Raw genomic sequence first — 22,451 nt, 5'->3', positions numbered from 1 at the left:
TCTTGAAAGAACAACACAATGAGCCGAATAGTGACAGTTCAGTTTGGGAATAGCTGGGCGGTGTCGTGACGTGGGGTGGCCTTTGTCGCCAATGCTATGGTAACGCCGGGCGGGCGGGTCACAATGTGGGGCGGAGGCGGCGGTGCCGATACCGACGCCGAACGCTGAGCACCTGGATGGGCGGTTCGGTAGCGGGTGAACGCCGCCTGCAGCCCCAGTCGGGGGCGGGTGCTTAGCGGCATGAGGTACAAGGCGGTGGCTACTGCGGAAGATGGAGCCGAAGAGGCATTGTTGCAGGAGCCGAAAGATGACAATATCGGTAACGGTGGGGGAAGGTGACCGGGGAGTGGGGTGTCATTGGAGAGTGTTATTTTTGTACCGGCTGTGTCTGGGGAAGGGAGACTCGTGTACTCCTGTGTCCGGGATAAGTGTTGTGTGCACAGCTATGTTTTGGGATGGGGGTGACACGCGTACCCAGGTGTGTCTGGGGAAGGTGTGACCCTCGTACCAGGTGTGTCTGGGGAAGGTGCGACCCTCGTACCAGGTGTGTCTGAGGAAGGTGCGACCCTCGTACCAGGTGTGTCTGGGGAAGGTGCGACCCTTGTACCAGGTGTATCTGGGGAAGGTGCTATCCTCATACCAGGTGTGTCTGGGGAAGGTGCGACCCCCTTATGATGTGTGCTTGGGGAAGATGTTATCTACATACTCAGGTGTGTCTGGGAAGGTGTTTTCTGCCTACCCAGCCATGTCCAGGAAGATGTGACCCATGAATTCAGGTAAGTCCAGGAAGGGGTGGTCTGTGTACCTACTGTAGGTGTACTGTATCAGTGAGGAGCATCGGTATGTGTTGGAGGACTGACCCAGGTGCACCGCTGTGATTGGGGTGTCTGGCCGTGACTTATATTCAGTTATGTCCAGTTGGGTGTGGAATCATATACATACATTGGTGAATTTGTTTCAGTAAAGAAGGGAATCTGGATAATCCCAGATGTGTTTGAGTCCGACTCAGCAGATATGCCTAGGTGCCTAGGTGTGTTGTGCTGGCCTAAGTATCAGTTTGTGGAATTCATTGGAGTTCATTTCTCTGCAAGTGTATTGGGAAGGTCAGGGATTAAGACAAGGAAGTAAGCATCAGGCTCCCTGGTGTGAAACAATCTGACCAGCACTGGGGATCTCTAGCTTATAAATATATTGTCCCTAAACATTTTTTACTGTATTTTTCAATCTAGTAATAATATTGTTTCACAGTATTCATTAATGATGGGATACAGTATACCATTAGTTTAATTGTAGGTAATTATTCAGTAAAATTAAAGGATTATAGCAAGTGTGTGTAGAGAGATGTGAAATGGGAAGCTATAGAAAATAGGCATTTCTGAGTTAAGGAGGTCAATTTATGGGACAGGATCAGAACCCTTATGTAACTCAGACTCTGACTATATTAGGACCACATTCTAAAATCTTCATTTAGTAATACAGCATTTGCCATTATTGATTTTATGAGATTACCAACTTTCCTTGTTTTTTTAACATCTAAATATTGTCTAACTCATTTTAAGTTGGGAAAAAATTCTCCAGCCCGGCAAGAGCTGGTGTTTCCAAGCAAGAATTAAAATTGGACATAAATATTTTTTGAGAAAAACATGTTAATTCCCTCGGGATTTATCCGGAGTTTGTGCAATCTGTCTTTCATTGATTCTATTATGGATTTATTGAGTATGCCCACAAGAAAATGAATCTCAGGGTTGTATATGGTGACATGTATATGGTAGATTTACTTTGTGCACCTAAGGTCCACTTGTGCCTCGGCACGTGATGTTATTTTGCTGTCAACAACAGCTGAGTTCCTCTCAAAACAAAATCCCTTCAAATTATGTATTCATTTATTTATAGTTACATCAATAGGCTTTGATGGGAAAACACTTAAGGGATAGGAAGTTTATTGTGTTTTGTGTTTTTTGGACATCATTAATTTGAGTTCCAAGACGTCACTGCAGGAGTTCCTCTGGGCAATGTCCTGGACCTGACTATCATCAGCTGCTTCATCAATGACTTTCCTTCCATTATAAGGTCAGGGGTGGGGATGCCTGCAGATAATTTCAGAATGTTTAGAGTTCGCCGCTCCTCAGCAAGTGAAGCAGCCCGCGCGTGCACGCAGCAAGAGCTGGACACCATTCAGGCTAATAACATTTAGGCTACCTCCAACTACAGAATGTGATCACCTGCGGTTGTTCAATGGGCGTTCTTGTCATGAAGTTCCCCACCTGGAGTTCGGGATTCCATCATTGGGGTTGATACCGTAGATTGAAGCGGGAAAGTTGATCGGATCTCTGAAAGTCAAAGACTAATGACCAGTGCCCTTGGTCTATGAGTCTGAAGTCCACTCGGGAGGTCGCTGGTATGTGATCCTTTGAGGCCTGGCAGCTTGTCCTGGAGTTGGAGGACTGTGTGTTTGTGTGTGTGAGAGAGAGAGGGAGTAAAGGGGCTTGTTTTGCTGCTACTGTTCAGTTCCTTGTGTTCTGTGTTGCTCTGCCAAGCACTGTGGGCATGCTACATGATGTATGGTGACACTTGTGGGCTGCCTCCAGCATGTCCATGTATTGTACTGGCTGTTAACACAAACAGCACATTTGACTGTATGTTTCCATGTATGTATGATAAATAAGTGAATCAAAACCCGAACTGTCAATAACCTAGGGATCACCGCTGAGAAGAAACTGAAGTGGACCAGTCATATAAACAAAATGCTTCAGGCGCAGGTCAGAGGCTGGGTCTCTGTGGTAAGTGAATCACTTCCTGGTGCAATAAGGATTGCCCACCACCTATAAGGCAGAAATCAGGAGTATAGTAGAATCAAGAGATTGATAGGTTCTTGATTGGTAAGGGTTTAAGAGCTATGTGGAGAAGGCATGAATATGAGGTTGAAAAAATTCCCCATTCCTGTTTCCCTCTCTCTCCTGCCCATCACCTCTCTCTGGTATTCCTCCCCCTTTCCCTTCCATGGTCTTCTGTGATCTCCTATCACATTCCCCTTTCTTCAGCTCTTTATCTCTTTCACCAATCAATTTCCCAGCTCTTTACTTCACCCTCTCCCTCTCTCCTGGTTTCACCTATCACCTACCACCTTGTACTTTTTTCTCCTCTCCCTCCACCAACCTTATTACCCTGACTTCTCATCTTTTTTTTCCAGTCTTGATGAAGGGTCTCAGCCTGAAATGTTAACTGCTTACTCTTTTCCATAGATGCTACTTGGCCTGCTGAGTTCCTCCAGCATTTTGTGTGTGAAGCCTGTCCACTCTCTGCTTTTATCTACAGCCCTCTGTTCCAGGCAGTGTCCTGGTAAATATATTCTGGACTCTCTATTGCTGACAATCCTTTCCATAATGTGACAATCAGAGCTGTACACAGTTTTGTACAGCTGCAACATGACATCCTGACTCATATCCTCAGTGCCTTGGGTAATGAAGTCAGGTGTACTAAATGCTGTCTCCATTACCCCAAGGTCTCTTTGTACATCAACATTCCTAAGCTCCCTGCCATTTACTCTATAACTTACTAGAATCTGACTCCCGAAAGTGTCATACTTGTCCAAATTAAATTCCATCTGCCACTCTCTGACCACCTTTCCAACTGATCTACACAGTATGTGCCCTTAAGCATCCTTCTTTGCTATTTACAGTGTCAGAACTTTCCTCGTCTGCAAATTCACCTATGTTCTCATCCAAGTAATTTATATCTATTTACAAACAACCGAAGTCCCAGCACTGAACCCTGTGGTACACTGCTTGTTGCAGACTTTCAGCCAGAAAAACACCCACCCGCCACTAGACTAAGTCTCCTAAACACAAAATACTCTGCAGATGCTGGGGTCAAAGCAACACTCACAACACGCTGGAGGAACTCAGCAGGTCGGGCAGCATCTGTGGAAACGATCAGTCAACATTTCGGGCCGGAACCCTTCGTCAGGACCGTAGAGGGAAGGGGCAGAGGCCCTATAAAGAAGGTGGGGGGAGGGTGGGAAGGAGAAGGCTAGTAGGTTCCAGGTGAAAAACCAGTAAGGGGAAAGATAAAGGGGTGGAGGAGGGGAAGCAGGGAGGTGATAGGCAGGAAAGGTGAAGAAGGAATAGGGGAAAACACAATGGGTAGTAGAAGGAGGCGGAACCATGAGGGAGGTGATAGGCAGCTGGGGGAGGGGGCAGAGTGAAACTGGGATGGGGGAAGGGAGGGGGAGGGAATTACCAGAAGTTGGAGAATTCTATGTTCATACCAAGGGGGCTGGAGACTACCTAGACGGTATATGTGGTGTTGCTCCTCCAACCTGAGTTTAGCCTCATCATGGCAGTATAGGAGGCCATGTATGGACATATCTGAATGGGAGTGGGAAGCAGAGTTGAAGTGGGTGGCTACTGGGAGATCCTGTCTGTTTTGGTGGACGGAGCGGAGGTGCTCGACGATGCGGTGACGGAGCGGAGGTGCTCGACGAAGTGGTCAAGCGACGACTCTGTCTCCTACCACCAAGCCAGTTTTGGATCCAGTTTTCTATTGTGGTCCAGATTAACTGCCATACCTTTCTGGACCAACCTGCTGTGAAGGCCTTGGCAGAAGTCTTACTGGCATCAATGTAAAAACTATGTCAACCTCTGTGCTTTTGTCATTTTTCATCGTTACTTCCTCAAAGTGAAACTGGAGCTGCTCTGTGTCAGAAATTCTTTCAGCAGAAAGGTGGCTGCATTTTGTAACATTATATTCTTGACTGCAGCTTCAACCCTGAAGATTGACTCAGGAGTAACTGCACGTAGAATTTTTTAATCAGTTCAATGCAGAATTAAGTTTCAATGGATAAACCCATGCCCCAAATGAGAAAAACTAGGCTGATGCGTGAAAAATCTAGTCTAGCGTTGTCAAAAGACATTGCCCTCCTCTACTGCTGAGATAGTTCCCAGAGGTAATATTGCTGACTCTTTAAGCATCTTGTTTCCACCCTCTGCAGCTGGAGTAAAGATGTTTTAAAGCGATCTGATTGCACATTGCCTCCAGGTTAAGGCTGGGTTTTGTTCTTGTGAACAGCTTGCAAGTCAGAAATGTGGCCATGAACTGCCTTCCCAGGCATCTTAAGAAGCTTGTTTTATCTCTCTGTACTGTTGTTGGAGGGGAATGGAGTCGTCGACACTGAGGTTTTCTTCTTTTCCATTTTTAAGTTGTTAGTTTTGCTCAAGTCTTTTAGTTTAGTTGATTAATTCTGTTTTTCTTTGGGGATGGGGTTTGTTTTTTTTTCTTTTTCATGATTTTTCCAGTTTTTTTTGCTTTGTATTATCTGTTGTTAGTTCTACATGATTGGGAGCTTTGTTAATTTACACTATTTGGTATTGCAATTACTTTTTTAAGTGTAACAATATATCTCCTACTATTTGTATTATTGCTATGTTTTGTTTCTATATTTTGAAATTAATAAAAAGATTGAAAAAGAAAGAAAGAAGATTACAGCCTGGAAATTCATTCAGCCAGTTCCAAATGTTTGATCATGTGCAGGCTATACATAAACTGGGAATGGCCTGTACAGTATATTCAAGATACAAGATTATTTATTGTCATTCTTCAGTAAATAAGTGTAAAGGAGAACAAACTGGTTGTTACACCAGATCCAATGCAGTGTAAAAAAACACAATAAGCACAAAGAACACAATGAAAAAATACACAATAATTAACGTAATTGAAGTCTCCTGCAATCTTGAAGAGACCATTGTTTTGTAGAAAGCTGGTGATACTCCTTGGTCTTGGCACGCTGGGGGCTGCTGTAGACAGTGGTAATGAACTCAACAGTAAACTCCATGAGCAGGCAATGTGGCTGGCAGTCAACTGTATGATGTCTGGTTGCCATAGAACAGTGACTGCCCACTACAGAAGAGTCTGTGCACCAACCCTTATCAGTGTACACAGAGGTCTCATCACCTCTTTGAGGGAGATCTCATTGAAACATACGGAATAATCACAGAGCTAAGTAAAGTGGACGGGAGAGGTTGTTTCCTGTAGTGGGAGAGTTCAGACCAGAGGACACAGCTTTAGAATAGAAGGATGTCCCTTTAGAACAAAGATGAAGAGGAATATCTTTGGCCAAAGGGTGGTAAATTTGTGGAACTCATTGTCACAGACCGCTGTGGAGGCCAAGACATTGGGTATACTTAAAGCAGAGGTTGACAGATTCTTAATTAGTAAGGGTGTCAAAGGTTACCGGGCAAAGGCAGGAGAATGGAGTTGAGGGGGAAAATAAATCAGCCATAATGGAATTGTGGAGCAGACTTGATGGACCAAATGGCCTAATTCTGCCCCTATTTCTTTTGGTCTAATCCTGCCTGGCTAAAACCCCAGCTCATACCCTAATCAGTTCTAAATTTTCCACCAGTAAAACTCCAACAATTTTTACATAAATATCAATAATATAAGCAAAAGGCAAACCGTGGTCATAGTGAAGGTGATGCAGTCTTATGGGGTTAAATGCCCGCCTCTGTTATTATACTGTTCTGGAAATAATTCTCCTAATTTTTAAGAGCACCTTGTTATGTTTCTTACCCGCTTGAGGTAATTGGGTCAATCTTGAGAGGATGTTGCAATGACAAGTACTTGTTACTCTTCATTTTGGGTCTCATATTGAAGAAAGGATGTATTGGTATTCCAGAGGAAGTTTGATCCCAGGAATGGAAGGATTGTTGCATGAGGAACGTTTCATGTCTCTGGCCCTGTACTCACTGAAGTTAGGAGAATGAGGTAGGATCTCACTGAAACCTAATGAATATTGAAAGGCCTAGTGTGGACATTGGGTGGCGAGGTGGAGATGCTTCTCTACCAAAGGAGGTGTAAGGCGCTCCTTCCCCGGACTAGCTTGCAGGTCACCCTTGGACAAGGTGTAGCACCTGCTTAGCCCCCAGATCAGGGTCATGTGAGGCCATGGGAGTAGGTGGTGAGTGGTTGTATGAGCAGCTGGTGCATTTCATAAGTCCTGGTTATGCTACCACTGACACCAGGCGGACAATCATTGAAGAGTATTGATAATGGCTGAGGTCACCCATCTTGTAAAGACACTGCCCAGAAGAAGGCAATGGTAAATCAGTTCGTGTAGAAAAATTTGCTAAGAATAATCATGGTCATGAGACCATGATCACATACGTCATACAACATGGCACATAATGATGACGTCATATGACACAGCACAGAATGATGATGAGGAGTATGGATATGGAGATGAAATTTCCAATAGTGAGAGAGTCGAGGAATACAGGGCACTGTCATAGAATTAGAACAGAAGTGAGGAGGAATTTCTGTAGCCAGAGTGTGGTGAATCTGTAGAATTGATTGCCATAGATGGCTGTGGAGGCCACGTCATTAGGTGTATTTAAAATAGAAGTTGGCAGGTCCTTGAATAGTAAGGGCATCAAAGGTTATGGGGAGAAGGCTGGAGAATGGGGTCGAGAGAGAAAATAAATAAGCCATGATGGCCTAGTTCTGCTCTAATGTCTTATGGTCTTCAGCCTTGGTTATTGAAACTAAATATGCTTGTGTTTCTAAAAAAAGAATGTTTCTCCTCTTTCAGACAAAGACCTTGGCGGTTCGTCAGTTATTTGGTTCTGGATTCTGACCATCCTTGTTTTCTTCCTAGTGATAATCACTTTTCCAGTCTCAGGATGGTTTGTCCTGAAGGTATGATGCACAGAACTTAATGCATTTTCTCTTTTATGCAATGGCATTGATATGATGATATTAAGTTACAGAGAACAGAGAGTGAGGAGCATTACCCTGGGCAAGGGTTTGGAAAACTTCAGTCAGAATGTCCTACTTTTGATGGCTATTCTACAATTCCCTGGAAAGTTCACGTGGAATATTGTGTTCAGTTCTGGTTGCCTCATTATAGGATGGATATAATCAGAGAAGGTACAGAAAAGTTTTATCAGGATGCTGCCTGTATTAGAGATCATATCTTATGAGGATAGGGGTTTTCTCTTTGAAGTGAAGGAGGATGAGAAGTGACTTGATAGAGGCATACAAGATGATAAGAGGCAGAGATTGAGTGGACATCAAACTCTTCCCAGGACAACAGTGGCTAATACGAGGGGGCATAATTTTAAGGTGGTTGGAGGAAAATATAGGGGAGGGATGTCAAAGATATTTTTTTTAATCACAGAGAGTGGTGGGTGCGTGGAACACCCTGCCGGGGTGATGGTAGAGGCAGATATATTATGGAGATATAACAGATTCTTAGATAATAGTAAAATGGAAGATTATGTAGGAAGGAAAGGTTAGTCTGATCTTAGAGTAGGTTAAAAGATTGGCATAACATGTGGGCCAAAGTTCCTGTACTTTGCAGTAGTGTTCTATGTTTTATGTTATGCTGTGGTGTGTTATCATGCCTTGTTGCTTTAATTGATACACTTGTGCAGAATCAGTGTTACAAAGGATCTATAAGCATTACGGAGGTTGCATAAAGCTCTCAGGAAACATCGAGATTAATTAAACTCTGATGGTATTACCAGAGGAAAGAAAATTCTCTGGTCAGATCCCTGCTCTAAGCAGTCCATGGGCTTTTTAACTTCTATCTAAACCACTGGAACAAGAAGATAAGTCATTCTTTACTGTATGACTATGCAACACTCTCCTTATTGTACCACAAACAAGAGAAAATCTGCAGATGCTGGAAATCCAAAGCAACACACACACAATGCTGGAGGAACTCAGCAGGCCAGGCAGCATCTATGGAAAAGAGTAAACAGTCTACGTTTCAGGCTGAGACTTTTCATCAGGGCTGGCAAGAATGAGGAGAAGTCAGAGTAAGAAGGCGGAGGGGAGGGGAGGAAGAAGTACAAGGTGGTAGGTGATGGGTGAAACCGGGAGAGGCAGGGGCTGGGGAAGTTACTGGAAATTAGTGTTCATGCTATCAGGTTGGAGTCTACCCAGACAGAATATAAGGTGTTGCTCCTCCAACCTGAATATGGCCTCATTGCACAGTAGAGGAGGCCGTGGACTGACATGTCGAAATTCTGGCATTTTGTGTCTCTTGCTCCATATTGTACCATCTGCAATGAGGTTTGAACAAAGCACAGGTTTGTAGATGTGAGCTGGATCACTAATGTTCTGGATAAGCAACAACCACACTTCACTAGAAACCAAGATGGTTACTAGGTTACTGACCAGGACCACTAGTTTCTGGTGACCTCAGTGTTGAGGCCTGGAGTTTCAGAAAAGCCTACCCAAAGTCATGGATGCGGCCCAGTCCATCAAAGGAAAATTCCTCCCCACCATTGAGCACATCTACAAGGTACCCTGCCACAAGAAGGCAGCATCCATCGTCAAAGACCCTCTCCATCCAGGCCATGACCTCTTCTCGCTGCTGGAAGTACAGGAGCTTTCAGTCCCACATGATCAGGTCTGTTCCAGAACCAGCGTAGATAACTTCACCTCAGCAATGAACTGATTCCACAACCTGTAGACTCCCTTTCAATGACTTGCTGGATGTCTGCCTGCTTTCTGATCTTTAGGGTTCTTCTGAGTGGTGAGCAGTCTTAATTCTAATAGTTGTTTATTTTAGAATACAAGCAAACATACAAATACTAAGCAAACTAAATAAAAAGCTGAGAAATGATGTTAAAAGGTGAATGAACGGCCAAGAATGCGAAGACCAATGAAAAGAAGCAAAGAAAAGATGGCACCTCTGAAAAATCCATCACTTTTATAGATAGGAAATTCCTTAAATAGGAATAAACTAGCTAATAGGCTACATATTTAAAACAATTACATCATGTGGGCAATGTGCTAATACTTAGCCAATGAAAAATGAGAAAGGTAGTAAACCGTTAGTTTATCCGGTATACAGCTTTCTGCCAGTTAGTGAGGAAAATACATGAGTTAGTTAAAAAGGATAAATCTTATAAAAAGTATTATTAAAAACTGGTAGTTTCCATTTTATGTTTTTAGTATTATTTATATATTGTATTTGTCCAGTTTGTCGTCTTAGGCACATTAGTTGCTTGTTGGTCTTTGTGTGTAGATTTGCATTGATTCTATTGTATTTCTTTGTTCTGCTGTGAATATCTGCAAGAAAATGAATCTGGGTGCAGAATGTGATGACATACTGTATATGTACTTTGATAAATTTACTTTGAACTTTGAAACCAGCTTTGACTATTTATGATCCATGGATTTATGCTGCCATAATTGTATTGCTTGCTGGAATTCTGATCCTTTACTGTTGTTCTGAAGTAGATAGAGATTCATTTTACTAATGCTGCGCCTGTTTACAACTGCAGATAGTGCCAAGCCAAGAGCGGTTTGTTGTCTTCCGTTTGGGAAGAGTTATAGGCAGCAAAGGTCCTGGAATTGTCCTCTTGCTGCCTTTCATTGACCAGTGGCAGGTGGTCGATCTCCAGACCAAGTCTTTCAATGTTGCACTGTTTGAGGTACGTTTCCTTCTCCAAGAGTTGCTGTTCGTGCTTTTTTTTTGCAAAATAAACAACATGAGGACATCTAAGGATTAATTGCAGTGTGTGTCTCTGGTGCTTCCCACGCCCTCCTATCTCCCTTTCCTTTTTCCAACCATGATTCCCCTCTCCCTGCCCCTTTCCACTTGCAGTCCACAATGGATACCTATATCCATATATAAACCTATATCAGGTTTATCATCACTCACATATGTCAAAAAAATTGTTTTTTTGTGGCAGCCGTATAGTGCAATGCATAAAATGACCAAAGTACTTTGTAGAAGTCTTAGGTGCCCTGGCAATATATATGTGCCTAAGACCTTTGCACAGTTCTGTATGTCTAATGGTCTTACGGTCTTTGGGAATACATTGGGTACTGTGTACCCTGTATTGAATTCAACACAAATATAAAACATGACAAACCACTCTCATGTTGGAACTGTCTACAAATGTAAACAAAAGAGCTGCTGGTTCTCCATCAACTGAAAAAGATTAGGAGCCCTGCAAACAATCCAGAACTACCAGCATAACTTTCAGCATTTCTGATAGTCACTTCAGATTTGACATTGAAATCGCCAATAACTAGGACCTTGATTACAGAACGTAACGTCATGGTTCCTGATGTTAATCAAACCCTTGATATGCAATTTCAGAACTTTGGATTATATTTTGGTATATGTTATGTAACAAAAACATTATAACATTAAAATGCAGTGTTTTTTTCCTGCCAGTATGTAGGGGTTCCACAATCTAGAGCTTCCACAATCTAGTTTCTGTGGGAGATACTAGAGCTTCCACAATCTAGTTTCTTTTCAGCAAAAAAAGACTTATCTAAGACACCAGTTCAAAAGAAAAACAGTTGATATTTTGAGGCTGGTATTTTGAATTATTAATGATCTCTTTAAAGCAAAACTGAGAGAAAGAACCACTTTCAGAATGTGGATGTTGGCAGCAAAGCCATCATTTAATACCCATCTCTAAAAAAAATGTGGTTGGGTCGTAACTGTCTTCTGTCTTTAAGGGCCAGAGAGAGTTATGATCTTACCATGTATTTTCTGGTAACAAGTTCCATATAGATCAGACCTAACCATGGGCGAGGTCCCGGAGGACTGGCAAGTAGCCACCAGATTGGTTCGTTTACCAGAATATGCTCTGGATTTGGAGAGCTTGGGCAAATTAGGGTTATTTGCTCTGGAGTGGCAGAAGTTGAAGAGAGACTTGATAAAAGTTCATTAAGTTATGAGTGGCACCAATAGGGTAGGTAGCTGAAAGCTTTATTCCAGGGTCAAGATGTCTAATGTTAAAGAGCATGCATTTAAGGTGAGAGGGGAAAGATTAAAGAAGATAATGTGTACCAACTTTTTTTTTACACGGAGAGTGGTGGATGTATGAAATGCTGTGCCAGGAGTGATGGCAGAGGCAGATATGATAGAGGTATTTCAGAGATTCTTGTATGAATGTGCAGAGAGTGGAGGGATATTGATATTGCGAGGGCAGAAGGGATTAATTTAATCAGGCATCATTAGCTTAATTAGTTTGACAGCGTCACAGATTGAAGAATCTATTCCTGTACTCTACTATTCTGTGGTCTATATGTTTTATCTGGGGTAAGGACAAAAGGGGAAATTGATTTATTATTGTCATATGTACTGAGGTACAGTGAAAACTTTGTTTTGCATGCCATCCATACAGATAATTTCACCAGATCAGTATGTCGAGGTTGTACAAGGGAATAACAGAATGCAGTACAAGTGTTACAGCTACACAGAAAGCACAGACAAAAAGGTGCAAAGAGAGAACAATCAGAATTGTGAAGTCAAGACACTAAAATCAACTTATAAGCTCAATTTGCCAAATAAAACTTCGTTAGCAAGCAGGGTGGGATTTGAAATCGTCTCTCTGGGTCATTAATCAAATAATTTGATCATTCTGCCTCCGCCTTTCAGACACACCAAAGTTCAAAGTAAATTTATTATCGAAGAACATATATGTCACCATATATAGCCCTGAGATTCATTTTCCTGCGGGCATTCACAGTAAATATAAAGACAAACACAGTGGAATCAATGAAAAACTGCACGCAAAGCTACACACTACCACGTCTTCTCAGAATAAGATAAGCTAATTTTAAACATGGCATCGTATTGTTTTATTTTGATTTTTCTTGTTACTCACCAAAATCAAAATAAAGCCATTGTCCCACAGGAGAAAGAGTAAGCTCTCATCTCATCTACAGAAAGGATCAGCAACATCCTGAAGGATCCCACCCACTCCGCTTCATGGACTGTGTGTCCCACTCCCATCAGGATGGAAGCTATCTAGCATCTACGCCAGAACCACCAGACTCAAAAACAGATACTTCCCCAAGCAGTAAGGCAGATGAAAACCTCCACTCACTAACCCACTCCTTCATCACTACTTCCTATCAGAGTCACCTTATATACAGACACTCCTGTGCCTAGTGTCGCTTTATGTACAATTTATGCATATAAGCAATCTTATTTATATTGTGGTTTTTTTTGTGCTGCATAGGACTGGGAATAACAATTATTTTGTTCTCTTTTACACTCATACTGGAAATTACATTAAACAATCTTGAATCTTTTACACAGGCAACTTGTAAAGATGGCGCTCAGATTATCGCTGGTGCAGAAATCCAGTACCACGTCTCGAATCCAGTCCTTTCTGTGGTTGTCGTGCAGGATATCAGGAGCACCTTGGCGCACACTGCTAAGGCTGTGATGGTTGGCTTCCTACTCAAGAAATCCCTGTCGAGCATCAAGATGAAGAAGAGTAAAACTGAAAAACAATTATCGGTGAGGATCTTTACTTCTAGAGGCAAATAATTTTACTAGCTCAGATTCAGGTTTATTTATCACATGTGCACCTGGTGGCCATAAACACAAGGGATTCTACAGATAAGAGAAAATCTGCAGATGCTGGAAATCCAGAGCAACACACACAAAATGCTGGAGGAACTCAGCAGGCCAGGCAGCATCTATGGAAAAGAGTATAGTCGACATTTCGAGCCGAGACATTTCAAGTCCTGCGGAAGGGTGTCGGCTCGAAATGTCGACTGTACTCTTTTCCATAGATTCTGCAGATGCTGGAAATCCAGAGCAACACATTATAAATGCAGGAGGAGCTGAGCAGGTCAGGCAGCATCTATGGAGAGGAATAAACAGTTGAACTTTTGAGTGTTTCTAGCTTCTTCTCTCTCTCCCCCCCAACCCCCATCCTACCTCCTCTCCAGAGCTGATGAAAGGTCTTGGCCTGAACTATTTATTCCTCTCCTCTCCATTTATTCCTGACCTGCTGATTTCCTCCAGCATTTTGTGTGTGTACACTCAGTGGCCACTTTATTAGGTACAGGATGTTTTATCAGTTTCAGAGACGCTGTTCTGCACCCCACTGTTGTAAAGTGTAGTTACTGTCAGCTTGAACCAGTCTGGTCATTCTCCTCTGACCTCTCATTAACGAGGTATTTTTGCCCACAGAATTGTCACTCACTGGATATTTTTTTGCCTGCAAAATCTAGAGACTGTTGTGCATGAAAATCCCAGGGAGATCAGTAGTTTCTGAGATACTCAAACCACCCCATCACTAACAACTCCCTCTCCTCTGGCCTTCCCCCCACCTTCCCTGCCTCCCTCATCTCCCCCACTCTCTCTCCCACCCCCTGCACCATCTCTCTCCCCCTCCACCGCCTTCCTCTCTCACCCCCTCTTGGTTCCGCTACCTTTCCGACTGCTCCCGTGAACCACTCCCACCTCTCACCCCCTACTTCCATAATCTCTCTTTCTTTCCCATTTTCCCTCTATTTCTCCCTCTCTCTTACTCTCCTTCCCCTCTCTCTCCTTCTCTCCATCTCTAGCCCTTGCATTTAACCAGCACCATTAATAAACTCTTAATGGCTTCTGACAAGGGGAATTCTTAGATACAGAGATGTTTCATTGATTATTTTAATATAAGCAAGAGATTTTTGGTAGGTGGAGAGATTGGTGTGGAAGGGAGATGTTCCTTAGCTTAGACAGCTGAAACCACATCTGGCAATGTTCGGGTAAATTGGAAGATGGATGGCTGGAGGAGGATTGGGAGAAGAGAGGGCAAACATTTATTCAAAGATTGAGCTATAAGTGGATAATGTCCAGTCATGTCATGTAGACTGGCAGTGCACTTGGAGAATTGTGAGAAGCTTTGGGCTCCTTATCTTAAAAAAAATGTCCTGGTATTGGAGAGTGTCCGAAGGAAGTTCAGGAGAATGATTCCAGGAGTGGAAGGGTTAACATATGAGTAGCGTTTGATGGCTCTGGGCTGTATTCGCTGGAGTTTAGAAGAATGAGGGGGGGATCTCATTGAAACCTATCGAATATTGAAAGGCCTAGATAGAGAGGATGTTTCCAGTAGTGGGGGATTCTAGGACCAGTGGGAACAGCCTCAGAATAGAGGGCATCTCTTTAGAACAGAGATAAGGAGGAATTTCTTTAGCTAGAGGTGGTGAATCTGTGGAATTCTTTGCAGTAGCCGGCTGTGGAGGCCAAGACATTGGGTGTATTTAAAATGGAGGTTCTTGATTAGTATGGGCATCAAAGGTTACAGGGAGAAGGCAGGAGAATGGAGTTGAGAGGGATTATAAATGATGAAATTGCAGAGCAGACTCGATGGGCCAAATGGTCTAATTTTGCTCCTATATCTTATGGCTAATTACAGAAGCCAGGGGATGAAGGAGAGAGAGATTACACCATTCAAGAGAATTTGCCTGTTCTTTTTTAATGAAAATCCCAATTTAGAAGAAAAGCCCAACAACTAATTTATTTTTGTTCTGTTCTCACCTTGTAGTTTGAGATTAATGAGAAGACCAAGTCCTGGGGTGTGCAAGTAGACCAGGTGAATATGGTTGTGCACAGCGTGTTGAAGTTCCCGCTGGAGGCTCTCCACAACTTGCCCCCGACTCCGCCCAGCAGTCGACTAGACCGGCTTCCCCAACCCCTCCGCATGATAGCCGAGCGCATTGTAAATAGCAGTAGCTCTGCACCGTCAGCATCTTCTCAGCATGTCTCTGAGTTTTCCAGTGACAGCGAAGGTTAGGAATGTTCCTCCAATATTCAGGGAGACTGGTGGGAGGATGTCATGACTGCACACCATGAGATGGCACGGTAGTGTGGCAGTTTTCGTATCACTTTACAGCTCCAGCTGTAAGATCAGGGTTCAATACCTGCTGCTGCCTTTATACGTTCTCCCTGTTACTCCACAGGTTTCCTCCAGTTTTTCCAGTTTCCTTCAGCATTCCAAAGACATACAGATTAGGGATTAGTGAGTTTTGGACATGCTATGTTGGCATTGGATGCATGACGACACTTTCAGGCTGCTCCCAGCACATCCTCAGACTGTGTTGTCCATTGATGCAAAACAACGCACTTCACTGTATGTTTTCAAAGGTCAAAGTACATTTATAGTCAAAGTATGGATGCATTATACAACCTTGAGATTTGTCTCCTAACAGGCAGCCATGAAACAAAGAAACCTGTATTAAAAAAGACTGTCGAATACCCAATGTGCAGAGGGAGAAAAAAACATCGTGCCCGTAAAAAAAGAACCATAAGAAATGGGTCCATTTTTGAAAAAAGGCTGTTGAACACCCAACATGCAGAGAAAAAGAATACATCAGGCAAACAGGAACTGCAAGCAAATAGCCTTCTGAACTGAAGTCCACAAAGATAGTTCCACAGTGCGGCGCGGAGCCGCGTCACGGAGCTGCAACCTGAACTGGCCCGTCCCTCGCCCGGGCCCCGACACCCCGACATTTTCAGTCTGGCCCGGCATCTGAATTGATGTCCAAACATCTATTCCCCGTATCAGCCCCAGTCTCCTGCCTTCTCCCCGTATCCCTTCATGCCTTGACTAATCAAGAATCCATCAACCTCCACCTTAAATATATGTAATGTCTTGGCCTTCACAGCCGCCTTGGGCAACGAATTCCACAGATTCACCGCTCCCTGGCTAAAGAAATTCCTCCTCAGCTCTGTTCTAAATGGACGTCCCTCTATTCTGAGGCTGTGTCCTCTGGTGTTGGACTTTCCCGTTACAGGAAAATCCTGGCATCTGAACAATATTGGGTCGAAGGGAGTTGCTGAGTAGACACTGCTTGTGTCCTGGTGACCATGGTCTCAATGGTGAACATGGCATTAGTGTGGACATCTTCTGAAATTATTTGATGTATCTCCCAGTGGCTCACTAAAACCTAATGCTTCAACAAAACCCCTATATCTGTCAAGTTGAGTTAGTCCTGACGAAGGGTCTCAGCCTGAAACGTCGACTACACCTCTTCCCAGAGATGCTGCCTGGTCTGCTGCGTTCACCAGCAACTTTTATGTGTGTTGCATATCTGTCAAGTATTTCAGATGCGTACAGCTAAGACCTGGGAGTAAGGAAACATCCAGGGATGAGAAAACAACTAAAACTGATATCTTTCCTGGAATAGTAAACACAAGAGGTTCTGCCAGAAATCTTTAGCAACACACTCAAATGCTGGCAGAATACAGCAAGACAGGCAGCATCTATGGAGGGGAATAAACAGGCAATGTTTTGGACCAAGACCCTCCATCCTGATGAAGGATCTTGGCCTGAAATGTTGACTGTGTATTCCCCTCCATAGATGTCACCTTTGCTGGAATATACTTCTTAGGTAGGTTCTAGTCTTAAAATTGAACTGATTTTAGGATATAAAGGGACTAAATAAAGTCCCATTCCTATCTTCAAGGCCAGTTTTAGCACCTTTGGATGAGGGACCGAATGTCAATCACCTCTTCTTAAAAGAGACTTGCAAAATCCAATAATTAAATCAGAAATGTTGTTATGTCAATACTCTTAAGAGATATTAGAACAGGGTTGGTTCAAGATGTTTTTTTTTTAAGATTCACTGGAAGTGGGAGATTCTGGGAAAGAATTCTTTGGCCAGGCAACTGAATGGTGGAGTGAAGGATATAGTTCAACATGCAAGATGTTTGAAATGGAGGAGTGGCAGCCGCTTTCAAACACCTATCACTCTCTGTGTAAAAAAACATTTGCCCCAGTACCCCTTTAAACTTTCCTCCTCTTACCCTAAATCAAGGGTTCTCAACCTGGAGTCCACAGACCCCTCGGTTAATGGTAGGGTCCATGCTGTAAAAAAGTCTGCGAACCCATCCTTCAAATGGCTGTCCTCTGGTCTTGGACTTAGATTTGTGGATTGCTTCCACCAATTCCCACCCCCCACCCCCCACCCCCCACCCCACGGCAGTCCATTCCAGACACTCACTACTTGGCCCTGCCCATCTCTTTAAACTTTTTCCCTCTCACCTTAAATGCATGTCCTCAACTATTTGTCTTTTTTACCCTGAGGAAGAAGTCTGTCTGTCTACCTTTTGTATTCTTTTCATAATTTCCTGAGCCCCTCTGTCAGGTCTCCCTTCAGCCTTGGATGCGCCAGAGAAAACAACCAAAGTTTATCCAACATCTCCCTATGGGTTATTCTCCTTAACTTGGGCAGTATTCTAGTAATCACCTCTCCCTGTGTCCCATCCTCCTTCCCTTTCTCCAGTGGTACTCTCCCCTCCTATCAGATTCCTTCCTCTCCAGCACTTTATCTTTCCAAGCCACCTGGTTTCACCTATCACCTTCTGGCTGTCCTCCTCTGCAGCAACTTCCCCTCACCTTTTTATTCAGGAATATTCCCCCTTCCTGAAGAAGGGTCTCAGCCCAGAATGTGGACTGTTTATTCATTTCCACGGATGCTGCCTGACCTGCTGAGCTCCCCCGGCATTTTGTGCACATTGCTTTGGATTTCCAGCATCTGCAGACTTTCTCTTGCGCTCCAAGATCCCTCTGCACATCAGGAAGGGAAATCTAAAATGATTATGTGAAAAACTTTTGAGAAAGTTTCTGAATGTCATTTAATGACTTGGTACGTTATTTATGTTCCTTCAGAGGGTGTTCAGATTGTAAGCGAAGGGACTGGGTTTGGAGAATCTGAGAGTGACAGGATCAGTCCAGACTGGATACTTTCCAGAGTGCAAAGTCTCCTTTCTAAGGAACTGGTGACACAGTTTCAAGCCTGCTATCTATTCATTGTTAACCAAAAGAATGGAGCTCGCAACCTGTACTATCTGGACCTCAGTAGAGGTGAGTCAAATGCTTAATGCTTATGTTCTTCTTCTCATGCCAATCACTCCAACTGGGGCATACACAGCTGACAACAGTTCGCCAGAGTCCTCTGTCCTGGGCCAGTAGAAGGCTGATGGGCCCCGTGGCTTCCACTTTCACTGCACAACTTTATATATCTTTTTGGCGAGGATTCTTCCTCTCCCAGGGATGAGTTCTTTGGGGCTTCTGTTGCCATTTTTGTAGTTGGCCAAATGACAATTCTTTATAAGAATGATAAGGACAAAAATTGCATGGTTGAAAAGAAAGATAGTTATGGTACGTACTGTACTTAATAATGTATTTGGACATTAACACATTATGCCAGAGGAGCTCAGCAGGTCAGGCAGCACCTACGCAGGGAAGTAAAGAGTTAATATTTCAGGCCTAGACACTTCATCAGGAATGAGGTAATGAGGTCCTGGTGAAGCTCTCGGCCTGAAACATCAACTGTTTATTTCTCTCTCTAGATACTACCTGACTTGCTGAGTTCCTCCGGCGTTTTGTGTGGGGTACAAGCATTGTGTAGGCAGAAGGGATATACTTAGATGGGCGTTGGGCACAACATCATGGGTGGAAGGGCCTATCCCTGTGCTGAACTGCTCCACACTCTAAAACAGGGGTCTCCAACCTTTTTTGCGCTGCGGACCGGTTTAATATTGACAATATTCTTGCGGACTGGCCGACCCGGGGTGGGAGGGGGGGGAAGGGTTGCCAACGGACAAGTGTAGCAGTCAAAGTAAGACTACAATGACTATGAAGCCTTGCGCGGGCAACAGTGCACATGCGTGTACCTGCCGATATTATTCTCTGCAAAGCGTTTTTGGTGATTCTGTTCGGGGTGGTGGTGGTGGTGGGGGGGGGGGTGTTCATCACGACCGGAATATTGGTAATAAGGGGCTAATACACTCAATTTCGTTTCTAAAAGGGTTTATCTAATGAATTTAATATTAAACACACAGCGCATATTTTCCTCGCATGAATATAGTGGTAAGTCAATCATCAAGGGAGGACGGGGAGCTTGAAATGTTGAAAGAACTTCCAGTAGAAGTGGTAGAGGGAGGTTCGATAATATTTAAAGAAAAAATGGATAGACATATGGACAGGAAAGGAATGGAGGGGTATGGGCTGAGTGCAGGTCTGTGGGACCAGGTGAGAGTAGCTTTCGGCATAGACTAGAAGGGCCGAGATGGCCTATTTCCGTGCTGTAATTGTTATATGGTTATATAGGTCACTTATCAGTCAATAGCATCATAACATTTTAAGTAACGTTTGGATATTAAACACACAGCACATATTTTCCCCGTATGAACATATAAAATCATTGCAACACACCAATATCGCTGAATCAGTGGGAGCCCCAGGCTTGTTTTCCTGCAACAAGACGGTCCCATCGAGGGGTGATGGGAGACAGCGATACTCGAAGGGGGTTCTTTATGTCCAGTCTATTTAGTTTTCATCGCATTCATTGCAGAGATATGTTGGAAATGGAAGCAACGTTTTCAGTCCTTTTGTGGCTATCTCAGGATATTTAGCCTTGACTTTGATCCGGAATGCCGTCAGAGATGTTATGTCAAACATACTTTTCAGCCCGCCGTCATTTGCAAGCTCAAGGAGTTGATCTCCTCCCGCGCTGACATGGATGACGCGTGCATAATGACCTCGCGTGCGTTCAAGTTCAGCAGTGGGCGTAACAGGGAATGAGGAAAGATGCAGCTGACTCATATCGCCAAATCATATCGTTTCCTCACGGCCTGGTAGCACATGCTTTACGGCCCCGGTGGTTGGGGACCGCTGCTCTAAAACACTGAGATTTGGCCTCTTCTTCTGCTTTTCAGATTCGGGCTATGCTGGCTATGGTGTGCCAGAGAGGGAACCTGACGTCACTCTGGAACTTTCGGAGAAGACCATGCGGTCGCTGTTAACAGGAGAGACGAAGCCTTTCTCTGCGTACATGAGCAGGCGAATTCGTGTACAAGGCGACTTGAAGTTAGCAATGAGGCTGGAAGATTTAATCAAGATAATGCAACAATGACATGGCTCGGATGAGTTTTACATTTTGTATTTTATTTACATTATTTTTGTTATTTTTCTCCAAAGTTCTATACTAACCCCTTGTTAATAGTTTATGGTCTAGTCCACTCTTGAAATAAATAAACTATAATTCTCTGTTGTGGTACATACACTCAGTGGCCACTTTATTAGGTACACCTGTACCCCTGCTCGTTAATGCAAGTATATTATCAGCCAATCATGAGGCAGCAACTCAATGTATAAAAGCATGCAGGCATGGTCAAAAGGTTCAGTTGTTCAGACCAAACATCAGAATAGGGCAAGAAATGTGATCTAAGTGACTTTGACTGTGGAATGATTGTTGGTGCCAGATGGGGTGGTTTGAGTATCTTAGAAACTGCTGATCTCCTGGGATTTTCACACACAGCAGTCTGTTGAGTTTACAGAGAATGGTGCGAGAAACAAGAACGATCCAGTGAACGGCAGTTCTGTGGGTGAAAGTGCCTTGTTAATGAGAGAGGGCAGAGGAGAATAGCCATATTAGTTCAATCTGACAGGAACATGACAGTAACTCAAATAACCACATGTACAACTGTGGTGTGCATAACAGCCTAACACGTTGAACCTTAGAAGTGAATGGGCTACAGCAGCATGAAGATACACTCAATGGATGGCCACTTTATTAGGTACAGGAGGTAACTAATATTGTGGCTAATGGGTCTATAAGTTATCATGCCACGTTATGGTACAAGGGTGCTCTGAGCTTGGCTCCTCCAGGCCATGTCTGACACTGAACCATCCCTCCTTGACACCTCTCTCTCCGTGTACAGTGAGCTAGATCTGGAATGCAGGAAGAGCAAAGTCGGTGGGTGGGGGAGGCTGATGAGAAGAAGTAGATGAATGTGGGAACGGGTTGCACCAAGTCAGTAGATCAGGAAGCCAGTTTCTGTGCCGTATCTCTCATTAAGCCACACAGCATGGAAACAGGTCTTCATCCCCACTGATCCATCCAACCAAGACACCCCATCAAAGCTAATTCCAATTTGCCAGCAATTTTTAATGATTTAAGCTTTTTGTTTGTCACATGTACATCAAAACATAGTGAAATGCGTTGTTTGCGTCAATGACCAGCGCATTTTGAAGCTGTGCTGGGGACGGCTCACAAGTGTTGCCATACTTCCAGCACCAACACGGCACGCCCACAGCTTCCTCACCCTAACCTGTACGTCTTTGAGATGTGGGAGGAAAATGGACCACTGTCATCTCTGAATTCTTTCCAATCCATGTACCTATCTGTCTTTCCAAAGTCGGTATTGCAGCTAACTCAACCGCTTCTTCCGGCAGCTCATTCCATATACATCTCACCTTTTGTGCGCAGAGAAAAAGATGCTTATCAAATTCAAACAGTTATATCACTGATATGTGTGATAATAAACCTGATTCTGATTTACTTGTTTAGAGATGCAGCATGGTTTTTTTGGTCCAACGAGGCCAATTACACCCATGTGGCCAATTAACCTACTGACCCAGACATCTTTGGAACGTGGGAGGAAACAGGGGCACCCGGAGGAAACCCACACAGTCACGGGAGAGACTCCTTACAGACAGTGGTGGGAAATGATCCTGGGTCACTGGCACTGTGAAGCATTATGCAAACAACTCACTACAGAGCCATCGAGCAGCATTCGTGTTCTACTTGGTACGAGAGGAGCTGAGTTCTTGGTATCCAACCTTCTGAGATCGGGCTGCCCTCAGAACACCAGTACCACTCCACTAGTTTGTGAATTTATACTTGAT

At 43.7% G+C, this 22,451-nt stretch overlaps 1 protein-coding gene across 1 annotated transcript; it reads left to right on the top strand.

The window, feature by feature from the left end:
- The first annotated feature begins 135 nt into the window (after positions 1-135).
- Positions 136-21,104, top strand: stoml1 (stomatin (EPB72)-like 1). Its single transcript, XM_072282039.1, has 7 exons — positions 136-319; positions 7,586-7,692; positions 10,293-10,442; positions 13,076-13,279; positions 15,303-15,546; positions 18,429-18,623; positions 20,480-21,104. The coding sequence occupies exons 1-7, from the start codon at positions 241-243 to the stop codon at positions 20,674-20,676; spliced, it is 1,176 nt and encodes a 391-aa protein (XP_072138140.1). The 5' UTR covers positions 136-240; the 3' UTR covers positions 20,677-21,104.
- Positions 21,105-22,451: the final 1,347 nt, after the last annotated feature.

The sequence above is a fragment of the Mobula birostris genome, chromosome 18 (assembly GCF_030028105.1).
Source record: "Mobula birostris isolate sMobBir1 chromosome 18, sMobBir1.hap1, whole genome shotgun sequence".
In the NCBI taxonomy this organism is placed as follows: domain Eukaryota; kingdom Metazoa; phylum Chordata; class Chondrichthyes; order Myliobatiformes; family Myliobatidae; genus Mobula; species Mobula birostris.
Note: the sequence above shows the minus strand (reverse complement) of the source record. Positions and strands in the feature narration are given on the sequence as shown.